A 19,795-nucleotide genomic window follows, 5' to 3' on the forward strand; every position below is an offset into this window, starting at 1 on the left:
AAGGCCGTGACCTCCAGCAGTGCACCCTCACCAGATACCTGAAGTTGCTGCTCTCCTTTACTTGCATTTGAATTTAGGCAAATTCAAATTTGTTTTTAAATTTACAGAGAATCACAGGTGAGGCCACAGCTCGAGTGCTGTGTGCAGTTCTGGGCCCCTCACTACAAGAAGGATGTTGAGTTGCTGGAGCACGTCCAGAGAAGAGCTACCAAGCTGGTGAAAGGTCTGGAGAATAAGCCCTATGAGAAGAGGCTGAGGGAACTGGGATTGTTTAGTTTGAAGAAGAGGAGGCTGAGGGGAGACCTCATTGCTCTCTACAGCTACCTGAAAGGAGGTTGTAGGGAGGTGGGAGTTGGCCTCTTCTCTCAAAAGTGAATAATGACAAGACAAGAGAAAATGGCCTGAAGCTGAACCAGGGGAGGTTTAGACTGGATATTAGAAAGAATTTCTTTACTGAAAGAGTGGTTGGACAGTGGAACAGGCTGCCCAGGGAGGTGGTGGAGTCACCATCCCTGGAAGTGTTTAAAAGAAACATAGATGTGGTGCATTTTTGCAGTGGCAGCCTAAGTTTTTACATTACTTCGTGTGCTTCAAAGGTCTTGAGCTCCAAAACGACAGTATTAAGTACTAGTGGGGAGGGAAAGGAAGAGACGTTACCTGTGGTTTCATCCTGGGGTTCCAGCGGATGTAGTAGCCGACCCACAGCTCCAGGTGGCGCATGCTGGCCACGGGATACAGGACGTGGTTGGAGTAGCTCACATAAAAGGGGTTAGTGAAGTCTTCCAGTTGGCTGTTGATGTAAGACCAAAGCGACACGGTCTTTTTTGGAAGGCTCTGTAAGAGAAGGGGGTGGAGGAGGCTTTATTTCCCATCTGAATCCCAGCATATATCTACAAAGTCTATATAACAGCACATACATATGCCTGTCATTAATACAGAACTGGCTGCCTTTTTGCAGCTTAAAAAACCTCCTTTCTTTTGATGTGGTTATTGTAATCAAAGCAGATGGATGCAGGCAGGCACACACACCCCTTGGCCTGGAACATCCCCTCTTACCCACCCAGCTGCTGACACAGACCAGGAATGGCCATCAGCACAGCAAGGGGACACTAGCATGTGAACTCTCCATGCTCTAGTTAAACTTCACCTCTATCAAGTGCTCCTGGAGGACTTGCTAGACTATTTAATTGCAAAGAAAAAAAGAAAACATCTGACTTAGGCCCAGATCTAGTGGAATAATTAGGCCTGTGAATAGTCCCAGTGAAACCAGTGTTGAAGCGATTCCTAGATTAAGTACTAAGGCCTTAAAAAAAACAACCCAAAACTCTCATGCAAACAGTAAGCAGGTTTTCTTCTCTAGAATTTACAATTATTGAATCCCTGTGGACTCTAGAGAAACAAGGACCCTGGTTTCACTGCAGTACAATGCTATCACAACATTTTTATTATTTTTTAACTGATGTGCTGTCAAATACAATCACATTAGGTCCATGAGGACACTGTACTGTCCTCAATGTACCCCTGTGATTTTAGGCTGCAACCTTTAGGTGACAAAAATACAGAGTAAGTGCCACTGCTTTTTCTTCTGATTCCAGTCTGTGGGCTGAATGGGGTAGTGTTCCAGTGGTCAGAATGTACACGGCCCCTTGGCAGACAAACCTCACCCAGTCGGCTGGGCAGAGCTGGCTGGTGGCAGGACCTAGAGGCACATCCTTCCTTACACTAGCAGCTCTGTCCTCTCCCAGAAAAATGCAAAACCAGCAAGAAAACACATTGAAACAAGTTACTTGCTGTAACCCATGTGTGCAGAATGACAACACACACTAGTTAAAAGCAACCTAAAGGGATGCTTCAAGGAAAAGGGAGGGTAAAAGGTACCAGTTTCCACAAAGAAGGTTATATTAAACTGAAGTTCAAAGAAAAACTGCATTTCCAACTATGTGTGAGACACAAGGATCTATTCAACCATCAGTGAGTAGCTGAAAGCCATGGTGAAAGCAGTGAGACTGTCCAGAGGGAAAGGGCATTGCTCTGAAGTGTGAAATCTCCAACAGACAGCTGTTTGCACGAAGAGGAAAATACTCGAAGTCCCAGCCATTAAGAGGAGAGCTTGACATTACCCAGACTTGCATCTACCACTACCTTGGAGTGCTGAAACAACTTCTCTAGCATTATCTGGCCAGCTAAAGCAATCATAGTAACATGCCTCCACCTTGGAGAGAAACTGTCTTACCTCCTTCACTCTCTGCTGCTCACTGCTGCACAGGAAGGTTCCAAACAAACAGCTGTACAGATGATCCAGGATGGTTATCAGGAAGTACTCATTGAACTCAAATGCTGTAGGAAACTTCAGACAGAACCAGAAAATTAGGCTGGGATTTTAGACCAGGAATCACAAATGAACTTTCTTCCACTTTGTGGTCTTGGTATGGTGTTGGCCTCTCAATTTCTAAAGGAGGATTTTCCCTATTCTCTGCCTGGCTGGATATTCAGGACTGTGTTTGCTCCTTTCAGGAACAAGAGTTTCTCTCTTGGAAAGCTGCCTTACACGTGCAAAGAGGAATTCTGAGCAAAAGCCAGAGGTCTGAAGGGTTTGACCACTGTGTTTATCCACTCCCAATGCTGCTTCAAGCTGAAGCTTATTCTGCTGTGCCTGCCCCTCACGGCAGACCATGCAACAAGACTGTGAACAAAAGGCTGTAGCACATGTGGGATAATGCATAAAAAGAAATTGAAATGTCCTGGGGCCAAATAGAAATAACCTGTGTGGGCAACACAGCACTTCCCAGAGGGAACAGCAGGGAAGCATTTTGCAACACAGGTCAGCAGGAGGAACAGGTGTATGGGTAGGGGCCGTGTTTGCTGTTGCCACCCATGAAGAAATAATCAGACCCAAGAGAGGAAGAAATGAAGCTCCACAAAGAGTGAGTAAGAATACATGCAGTGAACTGCAAAGATAGGCTATGGTAATGGAGAGCAGAGCCTTCCTCTTTCACAAATCACCCTTCTGTTCAATTTCACCTGTTTTAATCCATGATGAGTCCATTTTTTTCAATGAACTGCCTGACCAGGGCTGACGTTTGCCATGAGACATATTTTTTGTCACAGCAGACACAAAAAACCTTCCAGGTCCCACATACCTGGGGAAAAATGTTGCAAGCACAGGGGATGTCTCCTGAACTGTGCTTCTGCCACACCTGGTCTGAAGTAAGAAACATCACATAGGAGCAGGATGTTTGCCTTACAAAGTTAAAGCAGAGCAAATGCATGTCTTGCTGCAGGTTTGGTTATGGGATCAGCTTGAGCAGAGGCAATAGGGATCTGTCTGCAAACCATGCTACAGACTTACAGCTCAAGTCACTGATGCTTCTGAAGGCACAGGGGGTTGGGAGGGTGGCTGAGGTGTCTGCTCACCTGCTCCTGCCTGTGGTTAGTGTGAGGCTGCTGCTCCCTCTTTCAGAGTGAGGCAAGCTTCTTCTCACAAGCTCCCATTTATTATAGCAGCATGTAGAGCCACGAGGTTGGTGAAGGGTTTAGAGGGGAAGCCGTATGAGGAGTGGTTAAAGGCACTTGGTCTATTCAGCCTGGAGAAGGGGACACCTCATCACAGCTAATGCTTCCTCATTAGGGAAGCAGGAGGAGCAGGGGAGACCTCTCTGGTGACCAAGGATAGGACCCAAGGGAATGGTAGGAAGAGGTGCAGAGGGAGGTTTAGGTTGGACATTAGGAAGGTGGGTGGTGGAGCACTGGAACAGGCTCCCCAGGGAAGCAGTAATGATGGCACTGAGCCTGACAATATTCAAGAATCATTTGGACAACACCCTCAGGGACACGGTGTGAACTCTGGGGTTGTTCTGTTCTGGGGCAGGAGTTGGACTTGGTGATCCAGGCTGTCTGAGGAGGTGGTTGAGCCACCATCCCAGAAGACATCGAAAAAAAGACAGATGTGGTGCCAAGGGCAGGTTTTAGTGGTGCATGTGGCAGAGTTAGGGTAGTGGTTGGACTTGATGATCATGAAGGTCTTTTCCAACCAGAATGATACTATGATACTGTGATGTAGACAAGCAGCCCCCAAGGCAAGCACTGGCTAACGTGATGCAAGCCAACATCGTCGCTGTCATGTGCACTTCTGCATTCACACTCTTTGCTAAACAAGACTCCCAAAAAACTTGTTGCCAGAGCCAAGGGAGAGTAGAAGCCCAGGAAGGAGAGCCTGTGCAGGTCAGCTTGGAGATTACTCCCATGGCCAGACACTGTGCCACTTTGGCTTCGTGGACACGTGTGCCATCCAGCAATTTACCTGTCTTGTCATTTGCCAGACACAGTCGATGAACTGGAGGAAAACAGGCGAGCGATCCGCGTCTGCATGATTCTTATCTCCATGGCCAATTCTCTGAAACAGAGCAGGACAAAGAACAGGAGTCACATGGAGCTTCATGGGGAAACTGCTGGGGTCTCCTCTCAGTCACCCAAGCCTGTACCAACAGCTTTAAGAAGGCTCAAGTGAGTCCTGATTTTGCTTTGTCCTTATCAGTGGGTAAAGGAGTAAAGGACAGCTACTCCCTTCGTCTTTGAAGTGAAATTCTTTATAGGGATATTCTCATGCTAAATTAAAACAAGAGTTGTTTGAGAAGGGGCTCCAGATGCTATGCTGGCACTGATTTCAGTTAATAGCTGAAGTTCAGAAAAAAAAAAAACCACAGAGAATGCTTTTTGTTTCAGCTGCAGCTGTCGTCCTGGCTACTTCAGTAGTACAGTCCGCTAGATGGAAACACTACCTACAGGCACGGCATGTGGCGAGAATCGTCACACAACACCTCGCAGCTTCCAAGCACTGTACAAACACTAACCCAGCCCATCTCCTGCCACCTCAAGGAAGGCAGTGATGAAAGCATCCCCAGAAGTAGGCCTCCAACCCTGACCATGCTGTGTGGCCTTGGATAAGACATGTGAGGCCTGATTCCTTATAACTAGTATAGTACATTACTGGTTATATATCACCCAGGAGGCCTAAGTACTGTACAAAGACAGAACAACAACATTTAAGTAACAGAAGTTCCTCCCTCTTCTGTAGTTGTTCTCCCCACACAAAAGGAAATCAGTGTCATTATCTTCTTTGTACAGACAGGGAAGCTAAAATACTCATCTTTCAAACACCAGGTAACAGTTTTGCTACAGCATAACCTTAGTTGCTTAGTGCCTCAGTTTCCCTGCTTTCCTCAGAGCGTTTAACTATGCAACCCACCATCACATGTGCAGTAAACAGACCTTGTTTTAGCCCTGGCCAAAATTAAATGAGAAGAGAACAGCTACGAGCAAAACACAGTGAGCACAAAGACTGAAAGGCTCTCTCAACTCCCATCAGTGCAAACCATAACAAACTGCTGTGTTGCAGGTCCACAAGCTGCCTCTCTGTTGACTCTGGGAACACAACCATGAGTTTCACAGAATCATAGAACTACTCACCCTGCCCCAAAAGCCTTTTCCCCCTCTGGGACAGGTGCATCCCACCTGCCACCAGCAGGCCAGGTGTCTCGTATAGCAGCCTATGATTGAAAAGCCCAAAGCCCTGCCTATGGCACCAGTCACACAGCCATGCATTGATCTGCAGACTCCTCCTGTTTATCCTTTCTTGCAACAGGGATGGAGGCAAACACTACTTGTGCTCCACACCCCCCTTAACCAGCCATCCCAAGGCCCTGAAGTCTCTCTTCATTGCCCTTGGACTCCTTGTAACAATTTCATCACTGCCAACCTGAAAAACCAGCAGTGGATAGTAGTCAGAGGGCTGCACCAGATCAGAGTTTCCTTTTAACATCTCCAATCCAAGCTCCAAGGAGGCAGCAGACTTCCCTGTGGGATGGGTCTGGTCAACAAATGGGCCCTTCTGTTCCCCTCAGAAGGGAGTCATCCACCACAATTACTCTCCTTTTCTTCTTAGTTGAAGAAGTCCTAAGGCATGAGGGTGACTGACAAGCCCTAGGTGACTCACTAGATGGATCTACCTCTCCATCTTCATTTGTCTGGCCCTGAAGTTCCAAAGCCTCATACCTATTTTTCGAGGGCAACTGGGAGGTTGGGGGTTGCTGTGCGGGTTTTTACTTGCCTCTCCGAGGAGGGACCTCCCTCCATTCCTCCCTGTCCTGTGACTTCCCTCCTTCTGTCTGATGACAGGAGGGGAAGGGATCCACCACTTGTTCCAGAACCTCTTCCTTCTGCTCTTGCCTCAGGGAGTGGTTTCTCTCAGTCCAGCCTCAAACTGCTGATCTTTTACATAAACAACTAAAAGCCTCCCCAAAAATAAAACATGCCTTAAGAAAATGTGAGGTTAAGGCCATAACCAAATTCCCCAGCCTCTTCAACACCAAGGCATTTTTTAGATGATGGTGTCTGAGCATCAGAAAATGGACTGAACTGGAAACACAGACAAAAAATATGCCATTGGTCTCTGCAAATGCCCAGCAGAAATGCCTATCCTGAACCAAAAACACACGGTTAGTTTAAGCCCAAACATGGGAACACAACATATCAGTCAGGCACATGAGAGATTTAATACCACCTGTTCCTTGTATCTAACCAAGACTGTCTCCAAGGAGGTTAAGAGATGACTCAAATTGTAGGCAGAAAACAATAGCAGCAGCATTCACCTTTCTTCTGCAAGTTCGGCTGGGAGACTTCTCACAGGGAAGGCTAAACTCCTCTGAAATCCTCCAAGGTGGACAACAACTTTCTGTTCAGTGCCTTCCAAGGGCTAGTGACTCACCAGCTGAAATCTGTGGCCGAAGCTCAGCCACTCCTTCTCCACTAGCACTTCAAAGCCCCTGATAGTTCGGTAGTAGCCATCTAACATGAGCAGAGAGAGAGAGGTGAGCTGGGCTGTCCGGTCCCAGCCGTCACTGCAGTGTACAACCACAGATGTCTTCCCTGACTCCACCTTGTCAGCGATCCGAAGGGCTCCAGCAAGAATGAGCTAGGACAAGGGGAAAAAAAAAACCAGTTACGAAACCTCTTTGGAACAGAAACTACAAATGAAAAACAGGCAGTGACAACACAGGGCAAACCAAGGGCTCTGTCTGCCTCAAGGAGAATGGTAAATCAGTTCCAACTACTTTGTAACTAGGACAGCAGATTTGCAAATGTATTTTCTGTTCCAGAACACACTGAAAATGTAGCCCAGGCACAACTCTAGAAGAGCCCCTGCATTAGAGGCAATGTAAGCTGGATGTTTTTAGGAAAGAGCGAGCTTAATTTGAAAAGCAACATTTGTAGAAGCTGAAGCACTTTGCCCACCTCATTCCAGTTCTGATTGGATTCCTGAAAGGCTGATGGGGCACAAACTCCCAGCATCTGCTGGTCTGGATCAGGCAGTAACACCAGAATGTCAAGGATCCCCAAGTCAAGAGCGTGGAACCTCTGGGAATCCTGTGCTCTAAGCAGGGCTTTCACAATTACACATTACCCAGGAAAACACCTCACTTCCAAATCACCATCTTACAGTCTTTCAACCCACTCTCTTGTTCCTCTTCCCACTTCCTCAAAATTCCCAATTCCAACAAACTGTGATTTTAGTTGTTTTTAAATTGAAAGCAAATTTTAAGTCTTTAAATTACTCATTCACTGAAAATCCAGCACTGGAGTTAGCTCTGGATATATTTCCCAGTGAACAGATTGGTATGGACCTGTGGTTACTCAGCCACATCCAGTGGATGCACACATGCATACCTTGATATGCTCCAGCCAGTGAGTTGACTCTAAATTAGACAGCCAGTGAGTCTCCTCAATATTGGGATACACAATTTCTTTCAGTTTTCTCAGTGATTCTCTCATAACATGAATATTGTGAATGTCCAGGAACACTAACTCTGCATTCTGATAGGCATCCTCACTCTCGTAGCCCCCTCCTTTAGCCTGAAGAACAAAATCCACATAAAAATCATTAAGCAAAACCATATTTTATATCTCATCCCTGTTGTTTGGCCTGAACAAATATCAGCTGACAAAATACCACAGTGATTGTGCTATCTAAAGCAGGCAGAGAACATTGGATTTATCTTATAATTGTGAACAAATATGTACATGAGCACACTTTGTGTCTCTTTACTGCAATAGTAATGAATGCTGTAATTTTAACAAAGAATATCACATTACAAGGCTTTTTTTATCTGTGATTATCATTTATCCCCATTCAAGCTGCTAGCTCATTAGATTCACAATTCTGTCATTTCAAAATTTACCATACTATTACAGAGGAGTATATCCCCCACACTAATTGCCTTTCCTAAGTAGTAGGAAAAACAGACTAAAACCAAAAGAAAACAAAATCAACTTTAGTGAAACAAAGCAGTTCTGCCATTAAAAGAGGGCTTGGAGTGATGGGATGAGACATTAACAGCAGGAAGAACACAGCAACATTCCCAGACATTAAAGATCCCCAGCTTATATTTTGAAATTAGACATCATGATGCTTGATTCTCAGAAGTGATGATTAACACCTGCTCCCCTCAGGGTTAGCAGGGACAGAGTTCTGGTGCTGTCAGAGGCTGCAGCCTTTCAACCATGTGAAGTGAAAAACAGTGATACATAAGACCCAGGGTGCTAGAGTTTGACTGCAATGACTACTTTGATTTTTCCCCTGACAATCGATTTTCAAGTTGTGGATTAATCCAAATGGACCTTTCATAGTCACACTGTTATCTACCAACACTAGTGCAGGTGTAAAAGCTTGTCTAGAGAATGAGCTCACTGCATATCCATCTCTTCATAGTAGAAAAGGAATAATTGTAAATGCTGGTGGAAATGTGCTCTGTATGATGACATTCCCAGCTCCCAACAGAGGAAAGAGCACCCGACCTTATTGGCCACGGCATTCACACTAGGCCTTGCATCAAATATGAAGATTTTATGGGACTGAGCATTAGAATCCATGATGGCCTGAAGGTATTTTTCATCTTCCTTGCTTCGTTTGCCACTCACTCCCACCATCGGCTGGCTACAGCGAGTGATTGTTGCTTGACTCTCTGGGTGAATCCATGACAATACCTTCAGACACAAATGAGAAAGAAATGAAGAAAACATGAGATACATTAAAGCAATGACATGTTTTACCTGTAATGACTTGTGCTGGGATCCTGCCATATATTAGCTGGTTCCAGAATGCCGGATTCTATTAAAACATGATTGAATGAAAGGACTATTCTGTCCTTACTCATTGATTCCAGAGGCATTCCCAAGGTTTGAACAAACAAAAGGTGGCTGAATAGGTTCAAGTCTGACTTTTAAACATGATGCAGAATGTTTTTTCACTGTTGTGTGAGTCACAATCAATTTTTTGCTCTGCAGTCACTGGGCTATGTCTTACTCTTATGTTGCAATATGCAAAAATCAAGAACAGACATAATTTTCTATAGGCTTGGGAAGTGAAATAGTACATTTTCAGTTAGCACTGAAATTATCACAACACTGTGTTTTGTCTTAATTTCATTTAACAAGCATTTTCATCAGGAGTATCACTAGGTATTCCTCTGTCCTGAAAGTCAGAGTACGCCAGACAACTGTAAACAACCACATAGAGCTGCTTTGGGTTTCTTGGGAACTGAACTGAGATTCAGTCTGGATTGTGCTAAGTTATCTTATCTGCTCATTTTGGTTTAGTCTACATCTCTTTCACAAGAGTAGTTCCAGCATATAATGTTGCTTTCTAGCTCCTCAAACATGTTGCTTTCACTGTTATTATCCATTGACCATTTATTTGCTCCCTGGAATCCACGCAGCCTGATCCTGGTATTATTTATGGCCCAAAGGTATTTAACAACATCACATCAAAGTGGCTTCTTTTGTGACACTCACTGGTAGGCGTCCTCTCGATCTGAAAGATGCTACTCTCTTTAATTCTTCATCAGGAATGTTTACGGGCACAGCTAGAATGGCAGGGTATGTGTCACACAGCTCATAGCGCTCATTAATCTTGGTCAGCCTCCAGCTTTCATTGGGAATTCCCTAAAGAGAAAATAACTGCAGGTTAGCAAATGAGTTGGTCAGAGACCTCAAAACAGACCTGAAATTCATGGCAACTTTCATTAATGAAGGACTTTCAGGGCTGGAGCCTGGGACTGCATTATCTTGGTAACCTGAGAGGTACATGTTTTGCTCAGGTCACTGAAGAACAGAAAAACTAGAAGACTGCAGGCAGGCTCACCTATGGCAAAGGAACTCTGGAGGCTACAGATGCAGCAACACAGATGATCCCCCTGAGAGCATCTTTAACATGCCTTCTGCTCTCATCATGGTGCATAAAGAAGAGCCAGGATAGAGCAGGAAAGAACAAGTGACCAAGAGTCCTTGATCCTCTCTTGGCAATTAGTTTAAACATGATGGGTGGAAACAGGGGATGGAAAGTGGAGTTACCAGACAGGATGGAAGACAGAAGGGATAAGAGACTAGAACATCCTCCATAAAATCTGATCTGGGTCTTGCTCAGTGTTTGTGGTACAGCTGTGCAATCCCCTAAACACACCAGAAACCTAACAATTATATGTCCCTGGCTCCATGACTGTGTGTGATCTGGACAGTGAGGTGTGGGTCCCAGGCTCCTCTCAGACTAAGCTCTCTGCTGTACTTAGGCTGGAAGAGCAGGGAATGGACACACGCACATCACAGAGCTCAGCATGCCCTGATGGGGAAGCAACGATACACCTTCTCAGACAATAACCCCCAGGTACCACTCAGAGCACAACAGGGATGATCCTGACAACCTGGAGACTCAGTTTGGCTGACACTGGGAGTTAACAGATCCAGATGGTGTGGTTGCTACTGTGTGCCTGCAATAAAAGATTTAAACAGGAACACGCTGCAGCAGGGGGGAGAACTGACAGAGCAGTCTGTGTGCAACACACATCTACTACAGTGAACATGGCCAGATTGTTAAGCAGAGAGCCCGTGTTAGAAGAACATTAGCTCTTAAAACAATACACACTTCTGTTCTAATAAACAGTCCTTCCATTTGAAGGAGGGTGGTGGGACACTGATCACTACTGTCACGGCTCCCACAGGAAATAAATGACAAATGTAACACAAGTCAGACGAGCTGTGGTAATTGTGGCTGACCCACACAGACTGCAGCCGGTTCCCTGTCAGAGCAGTGACTCATGCTGTCAGAACAGGTCATGGTGAGAAATCTGTCTAATACCAGTCACACCCTGCTTGTGAATCACCCCTGGTTCTGGGGCCCTCCCTGGGAAGGAAATGTTACTATAAGGAACCAGCAGAGCTGTCAGAACCACAAGTACCCCAAGATCCTAAAGGAAAGCTATTTTTGGCACTGCCTAAAGGCAAAGTGGCAGAAACAGGCATCAGTGTGTATACACAGTCCAAGCCTACTGATGGGTAAAATATGCTGGGAGGTCTACCTGCAGCATCCCTTGCAAGGATGGAATCTCCTGTGTCTACCAGCTCTGCTCTCAAGCAGGGAATAGCAAGACTCTTGGTCTTTAGATGTCCATCAGCTATGATCTAACTGGTTACTATCTGGAAGTGAACTAATGGCAAATTACTAAATTGTTCTCAGTCCTGTCCTTGTAAGTACATGACTGCTGCAATGGATCCATCAACAATGCTTGGAGATTTTACCCCCCCAAAATCTGACTTAAAACTACACTGTTGGCACACTCTTGGCAAGGCAAATGGGAGCTAACAAGCAGTTACACGGAAGAAAAGCTCCCTTTCATTCTACCCTGCAACTCTACCAGTGCTCACTGAGAAGATCAAGCAGTCACTGACATTATAAAGCACCTTCTTCACAGTGCTGGGCTTCAGCACACACTGCTCAGTCCAGAACAGACACCTCCAAAGCTCTTTCGGCTGCCACCCTGACAAATCAGAATGAAATCATTCCTTTGCAATAGCCCAGACCAAGAAGATCCATGACAAACCCTCAAAGAAAGAAAAGATGTTGTATGTCAGTGTTCAGATTATCTTCTAATCACAAGGAATGTCTGCTTTCCCCTGGCACAGGAGCCTTGAATCACAGCATCACCCAAAGAGGGCTTTGGATTCAGATCATGACTTTCTCTTAGGACTCAAAGCAAGCAGAAGTAAGCAAAGTAAGCTAGAAGAGGAGCTGAATTTGCATCTTCCCAGGACATTTTCTGTTATGCAGTGTAGCTCGTGCATTTATTCATGCTCCTTCAGATTCGCACTTTCTCCAGCTGGAATAAATAGAAAAAGCTGAACATGATATAAAGCACATTGGTATTTCTTCATATAAGATGCATTTCACTTAACTTCCAGGAAAGCTTCAAGCACCCAAAAGCCTACTATCAAAACAATCCAGACTGTTGCAGATGTAGCTCAAGAAGCCTCTGCAGGCTCAGGTCTGGGAGCAGAAACTGCACCTGCAGGAGGAACCCAGGTGCCTCCCTAACACCAGGTGTGACTGTCCAGAAGCTGCTAGGGAACGTGGTTGCTGGGTGTCCACATTAGTGACCAGAGCTTGCTGCGCTCATCCAGACTGGTGCACAAGGTCTGTCTTCTCCAGGTAAACTAACACCGCTAGTGGATCCTGATTTCAGGAGAACTCATCTTCAGTTGCTTCTAGAGGACAAAGCGAGGAAGGCAATGTGGTCACATCTGTAATTGTAAATTAAATGTGCCCATGACCATTCTCACTGAGCCCAGCTGGCAGAGCAGCTCACATCTATACTATTAAGCTCTTTTATCCTCAAAACCACAATTTTTCCAAACTGCCTACTGGTGATCCTTGGCTTGCATCAGCCTCTGAAACATGCCCAAGTTTGGGAGCAGTTTGGCTGGCTGGCCCTCCAGCCTTCTCTCATCTCTGCTCCACAAGGGCCCGACTGTCTCTTCCAGGTCCCAGCTCTGATGTGGCCCAGCTGCACAGCCGCAGCTCAGACTGCCAAGGACACTGCAAAGCCACAGAAAAGAGCTGTGTAAATATCTATAGAAAGGCAAGAAACACTAAACTGCAGACAGAGGAAGAGGATTGTTGAGATGGGGACTGCTGGTAACTCAAGATTTCAAGAGTGAAAACAACATCATGAAATGGTATAAAATCTCAGAGGAAAAACGGCAAGTTTAGTAGGCAGTCATGGGGTGAGGGTCAACAGCTGGGTGTGCTGGTCTTAACATTACTGGTGGAAGATGGCAACAACAACCGAATTAAGGGAGGTGCAGAGGCTGATCCCTCTCCCTTTACTGGTGCCTGCCTGGCTAGGAAAATCTCTTCAGTTGTCTTCTCTGAGGTGGCGAGTACTAATGCTCAGCCTAGTAGCTAGTTATATCTCAGCTATCTTGTTTGTGTACTGTTTCATACTCTCAATCTACATACATCTTGCTGAAACAGAACCCTCGGGCATGGCTAAAGATGCTCAAACACACTCAAAAGAATGGTAACAGCTTGGACTGAACCCTGGAACTTGCATGGAAGGTGCACCAATACTTGGGAACACTCATGGCTGAATCATCTAACCATAGAGATGCAGCAGATGTGTCATCTCCACAAAAACCAGGCTTGGTTTTCCTTGGGATAGTCATTCATGCCTTACTTTAATGAGATGAGTTTCTTTGTTTCCAGGGAAAAACTGTTGAAGGTACACCAGGATGGCACTGAAACCAGCACCTTGCAAAGCCACATTTAAGCTTAAGCATATGATGATCTTTCACAGACAGCAAAAAAAAAATTCTTTCCTTGCTGGAATTAAACAGTCACATCTCTACTGGACCAGTAGACTGCTTCAGAGCTTAGCCACACAGGTACACCCTGAGCTGCAGCAGGCAATGCAGGGAGGGTCCTGAGTTACACACCAGCAATGCTTCTCTCAAATCTAATTTGAGCCATGAGATACCAAGAGGCTGAGCACACGAGCTGAGGCACACCCCCACACCAACACAGCATACAGTGCCAGAACCAAAGCTGTATGGAGCTCAGATTGTCTCCACTTAGTACAAGAGAGCTGTGATCCATTTTGCAGTAGAGACATCCCTAGCATAAGCAGGATCTCAGTTAAACCATGGGACATTTATCAATTCACTTCTCATTTTGCTCTAAGTTACACCCCACATTCATACATAGGAGGATGTTCTCATGTTTTACCTTTCCCTCTTTGTATACTAATGATGGGCACTTCTATTGTCCTCAAAACATGACAGCTCCTCTTCTGAATTATTAATTTCTCTGTTTCTCTGAAAGCAGCAACCACAGCCCTACACTGTGGCTCCCTGGTATATAAGACCAGAGCATAAGATTAGATGAGCATGACTTCTGTAGGGAAACAGCACACATTTCCAGCTTCACAACCCCTTATAATATTTTCCAAATGCTCCCCACCTTGTTAAAGAAAATGAAAGCTTTAAGTTACTCGAAAGGCATCTCAAGGTCTTTTGGTTTCAACTGAGTCTCATTCACTGTGCAATTCTGTTTTATACTCTGCCAGCCTGCGTGTAATAAAAATCAGGGAGCAATTTCAGTTTTAAATTTCATTTGCCACATGTGATTCCATTTACCGATTAAATCCCAAACCTCTCCGAGTTCCTTTTGTTCTCTACAGGTTGTTTATTACTCCCCATAGTTTTACACAATCACAGATTTTTAATAAGTTACATATTTCCATCTTTCCCAAGAATGTTAATAGGGCAGTCAGGGGTTTACTGAGAATCTTTTTTTACTAATTGCAACAATCTCTGTAATAGAAACACACTTTTACTAATCTGAAAAAAAAATTGTAAAAATAAATCATATTATGTGCAAACTTGCTATGTCTACCAGTGTAAACATAGTTCCTATGATGGATCCTACTCTAAAAGTATTTTTTGGATGCTAGGTAGTTGGCCTCTACTTCTGTTCCGTTCCCCTCCCTCTGTGCTCCTACCCCCACAGGGAAATGACTGACCTGACCTAAGATATACCAAGTTAATGCTTGGCTGTACTGCTGGGCTGCTTATGCTCTACTCCAGCTCTTCTCTAATAGTTTTTAAACCAATTCTACAACGTCCTGCAGATAGTGCAAATGTCCTAGTTTTCTATTTCTGTTCACAATTCATGCATTCAGACAGGTAATCCCATTATCTGATTTGATGATGCCAGTTTTGTTTCACTGTTAACGAATCCCTGCTGCCATTTCAGGACATAATCCTGATTTACTTTAGAATTTGTTATTGCTTTAACAGGACCTGGTTGGATTAAGAAAAAAGGCTAAGACATTCACACAGATAAATTGAACATCCATAGTTACAAATGCTGAAATTAAATAAACAGACTGAAATACCTAAAAGTTTTGAAGGGGACATAAAGCTTCATACTGCACAACTTAAATCAGCTCTAATGAAAAAGATGAAATTCTCATCCTGGCCAGATCACAACATAAATATCTACTGTAGTATGGTTTGCCTCTTCTTCAGCAGCTGGTGTTGGTCACTTTTGGAGATAAGCTACTGAAACAGATGGATTGTGTGATCTGGAATGGGAATGACTGTGGCCTATCATGGGTAAAATTCAAATAGGCTGTGGCTGCAAAAAAATATTCTTTGGATTCATTTTTGCAGTTATCATGTAAGCAAATGACTGAGGGCTTCAGTATGTGGACATCCATTTGATGTCAGGCTAAATTTTTCCCCAGAAATGACACAAAAGAAGGTCATAACAAAAGAAGTACACGCTGCAGCAATGTCTCAATTGTGACATGCTTTGCACACAGCAGTGCTACCTCCTGTGACCAGGAACAAAGACACCACAGCCCCGAGTCCCATTTTCATTACAGAAAGAGCATGAAGAGCTGCAAATCACATGCATGTAAATCTGTGTATCCTTTCACTGTGAAAGCAAGCTCCTGCCAAATTTAAGGTACTGCTTATCACAATATAAAAACTAACATGGATAGAAAAGCTTGTATTCTAAAACCAGACGTGCCAGGATTAAGAAACTGGTTTAATTTACCCTGAAATTCTCAAGGGTCACCCTTCCTTCTTTCCAGGTATTATAAGAATTTCTTTTGTATTTCATCTTTTCTAAGTGAAGCTTGACTAAGTGAGTGCTGTGCTTTTCAATGAGGATTATTTTGACAGCACAGGTGCTCTTTACTCCAAAGTTCTCCAGTCCTGTAAAGAAACATCTTTCCCATACAGCTTGGGCTGCAGATCCTTCTTTATAAACAGATCTTTCCTTAAAATAACTACCAACAAAGAGCTACATTCTCAACAAAGCCATAATCACTGCATTAGACCATTATCTGGTCTTATTGACCAGTCAACCTTAGATACAGCGTGCGTCGCTGATTACAAATGACTGGGGTTTGTCTCTCCTAGGATTTTAGATTGTGGTATCTTGTGGCAAACACACAGTTTTTTTCCAGCAAAGACGGTGGAGGTAAATACATCTCACTTCCAACTAGCAGCCTAGAAGCCAGCGATCTATCTTAGGCAGCTATTTCAGGAGGGAACAAATCACCCCCAACAGTGAAGCTTGCTCTCCCCATCTGTTAATGACAGGCCTAGATAACCAATTTAGAAGGCATACTCAGCTTTTAGAAAACTGAAACAAGGAAAATTAATCCCTTCCTTAGATTTTGAAAGTCAGGAATCAGATTAACAACTAGGCTAGGGCAGAAGCCTTGTTTTGTTTTCCTTTATGGGAAAGACCCAAATAAATCTTTAAATTACATGGCTGTAAATGTCTTAATTTTACAAAGGAAAGCTGGTTTTATCCTGGCAGATCTGGATCAGTTTGCTGTGTCCAGGGCAAAACTGTCACCAAATTGTGCTGTTTCCTCAACTAGTGAATTTTTTACAAGAATTATTCCATTATAAAAAAATTTCTCTCATCTTTTCCCCCAGGAAGGGACATTCAAGTTTTTATTGCAGTATTCCTAATTAACAGCCTACCACTTTACAATAATTAACACCTCTGACCAGTCTACTCTGGACACATTACAACTGTGTGTTCCAAGCTATGGTAAATCCCAGCACCCTCTAGGTTGATCCCTATGCTGATTCCCCAAGAAAATGAAGACATTCTGCATTTAATTATTTGTTTTTCCTTCCAAGTTCCTGTTTGAGATATCTTAAAGAAAACTGCAAAGAATTAAAACTCATACAATCATGAGCTGAGGTGTGAAACTCAACAATGGGACATCTGTACCCACAAAACACACTTCCCCCATTCCTCGCTGCCAGCTGATGACTAAGCCAGAGCAATAGTTTTTTCTTAAAGCCTCAAGTCAGCTCTCTGCAGCCTGAGTAATCTCCATCAGTGGATGCTATTGTACTGCTGTCATCAATCCCTGCAGTGTAGAGAACAATGTCCTAACCCAGCCTGCACAACATGTGTCAGCAGCATCATTTGCTGTTCCATGCAACCTGCACAGAGCCCCACTTCTCCAGCACAGAGAGACAGAGGAAGGACATGGTACATGACCTACCTGTCTTCTGTACTCCCAAGTGGGGTCATACACCTTCCATCCATTTTCTGGGAAAACCTCTTTGTACTCAAATGCAAAAAGTGGCTGAAAGGAAGAAAATTTACCATAAAGAGCCCAGTCAGAGACTATTTACAGGATGTTTGATATCTCAAATAATCACAGAATGTCCTGAGTTGGAAGGCACCTCTAAGGGTCATGTAGTCCAACCCCCTTAAAATCACAGAATCACAGAAACACAGAATGTTAGGGGTTGGAAGGGACTTCTGAAGATCATCGAGTCCAACCCCCCTGCCAGAGCAGGACCAAAGTAGGCAGAGACATCTCCATGACTGGTCCTTCTTTTTTCCCACTACCCTACTTTTCTTTTAGGGGTTTGTTAAAAAGATTAACATGCCTGCTGTAGCAGGTAATTAGTACAACAATGTACCCTCCTCTACACCCCAATCTTGCTTATCTATTACCTAGTACTTCTTCACGGACAAAAGGAGTGTATGATTAAAGAGAGAAAACAAGTCTACTTGGGCAAGAAAGCTCTTACATCTTAAGTAGATCCTTTCAACCAGTATTTGAAGCAGCAATTGCAGTGTCATAACACCACAGAGCAGATTAACTGCATTCCAGATTTGGGCCAGTGCAGTCACCATGAGATGTAAACCTCTCATGGATGTTACTGTGCTTTGAATATTCTCCCTCTGTTATGAGGCTGTTTCAGTAAGTCATTCTCCAGGTATGAAGGAATTCAGCCCCATGGTAGCTGACTTCTGTTTTCTGTACAATCTAAACCCCTACATAATTAACTCTAAAACAGATGTAAAACCCAGCATTTCTCCTTCAACAAAATGCTCCCCATATGAACACTGTACCAAGCAGATGGGACTGAACAACCAGCTTCCTGCCTCTCTGTCTTTTGGTAAAAACTCAAAAGAAAATACCTACCAGATTATTTGAAACTGGGAAAGCATATTTCATTAGGTTCTCAAATATGGATCGTCTAGTTCTCCCTTCAGGCTTGTGAGCAAATCGCAAGTTTCGAATATCCTAGGAAAAGAAGAGGGAAATCACAGTGCAGATTTCAGAACCATTTCCAAATCCAATGAAAATCCAAAAGCCAGCATTCAAAACAGGGTCACATCACAATGCTCTTTTTAGTACTAATTTTATATTGTGCTTTGAACACTCTTTTACTGCAACTCTGGGCTTGGTTCAGTGGTGCTCTGCAGCGTCCAGCAAGGCCTGCCACAACTGCAGAGGAGCAGAGGGAGTGCAGGAGCACACCTGATCACAGCATCTTGCCTTCATCTGAAGCTCTCTACCTCTTCCTCTCTCTACCTGCTGAAAGTCTAAGGGAGAGAGCCTCACTCAGGGACAAGCTATCACTGACCAGCAAGACTGAGAGACAGACCTCCTAGCTGTTGGGCTGACTCGTGGCAGAAGACAGCTGGAAGGTACTGCCTTACAAAGTACCTCCATAGAACTACTAGCACTTGGGCACGTAGGGAGCCCAAGTCCAGCCAGTTTGGTGCAAAGCAACCAATGCCATCTCCCTGTAAAGCTTCCATCTCTCAGAGCACTAGAGAAGATGACTGAAACTGACATCTCCTCCACTCTGCACAGCAGCACACTTTCCACTAGGAGTGGAAACCCAAGATGTTCTTTCCACACTCATCTACAAAATCAAACTCAGAAACTAAATAAAGCATCTCTAAGATGCTAAGATTTTCCAGCCAAATCTACATCTCAAACACTTGTAGTAAACAATTTAAAAGCCACCAGCAGGAAATGAGCTATCAAGTTCAAGAATATGAAGATGGTACAGTAAGTCAGAGAATGAGAAAAACAGATAAAGAATTAGCTGTCTCACAAGACTGAGATTAGGTAATTGGTCTCAGACAGAGAACATTTCAGGATGCATAAGCTGTATCTATTCTGTTATTGCACTAAACTGCTATGCAGACCAGCATATATATATAAATAAAAAAAAAAATTTAAAAATTTATAAAAAAAAGACATCAAGCTATTGGAGCTTATCCAAAGGAGAGTCACGAGGATGGTGAAGGGTCTGGAAGGGATGATTTATGAGGAGTGGCTGAGGTCACTTGGATTATTCAGCTGGGACAAGAGGAGGCTGAGGGGTGACCTCATTGCAGTCTATGGCTTCCTCACAAGGGGGAGAGATGAGGGACGTATGGGTCTCTTCACTCCTGTGACCAATGATAGGAGTCAGGGAAATGGCAGGAAGCTGAATCAGGGGAGGCTTAGGTTGGATATCAGGAAAAGATTTTTCACCCAGAGGGTGGTTGAGCACTGGAACAAGCTCCCCAGGGAAGTGGTCACAGCACCAAGCCTGCGTTCAGGGAGCATTTGGATGA

General features: G+C 44.2%; 1 protein-coding gene across 2 annotated transcripts in view; it reads right to left on the reverse strand.

The window, feature by feature from the left end:
* Positions 1 to 19,795, reverse strand: part of MTMR2 (myotubularin related protein 2) — a 63,864-nt gene that overhangs the window by 2,825 nt on the left and 41,244 nt on the right. For both annotated transcript variants that reach the window (XM_051639720.1, XM_051639729.1), the window contains exons 6-14: positions 18,363 to 18,464; positions 17,427 to 17,510; positions 9,847 to 9,996; positions 8,851 to 9,039; positions 7,723 to 7,908; positions 6,764 to 6,970; positions 4,301 to 4,393; positions 2,234 to 2,347; positions 658 to 834 (exon numbers count right to left, since the gene is read on the reverse strand). In XM_051639720.1, the coding sequence (XP_051495680.1) occupies positions 658 to 834; positions 2,234 to 2,347; positions 4,301 to 4,393; positions 6,764 to 6,970; positions 7,723 to 7,908; positions 8,851 to 9,039; positions 9,847 to 9,996; positions 17,427 to 17,510; positions 18,363 to 18,464 (1,302 nt within the window). The remainder of the gene's footprint in view (positions 1 to 657; positions 835 to 2,233; positions 2,348 to 4,300; positions 4,394 to 6,763; positions 6,971 to 7,722; positions 7,909 to 8,850; positions 9,040 to 9,846; positions 9,997 to 17,426; positions 17,511 to 18,362; positions 18,465 to 19,795) is intronic.

This window comes from Apus apus, chromosome 1 (assembly GCF_020740795.1).
Source record: "Apus apus isolate bApuApu2 chromosome 1, bApuApu2.pri.cur, whole genome shotgun sequence".
NCBI lineage: Eukaryota > Metazoa > Chordata > Aves > Apodiformes > Apodidae > Apus > Apus apus.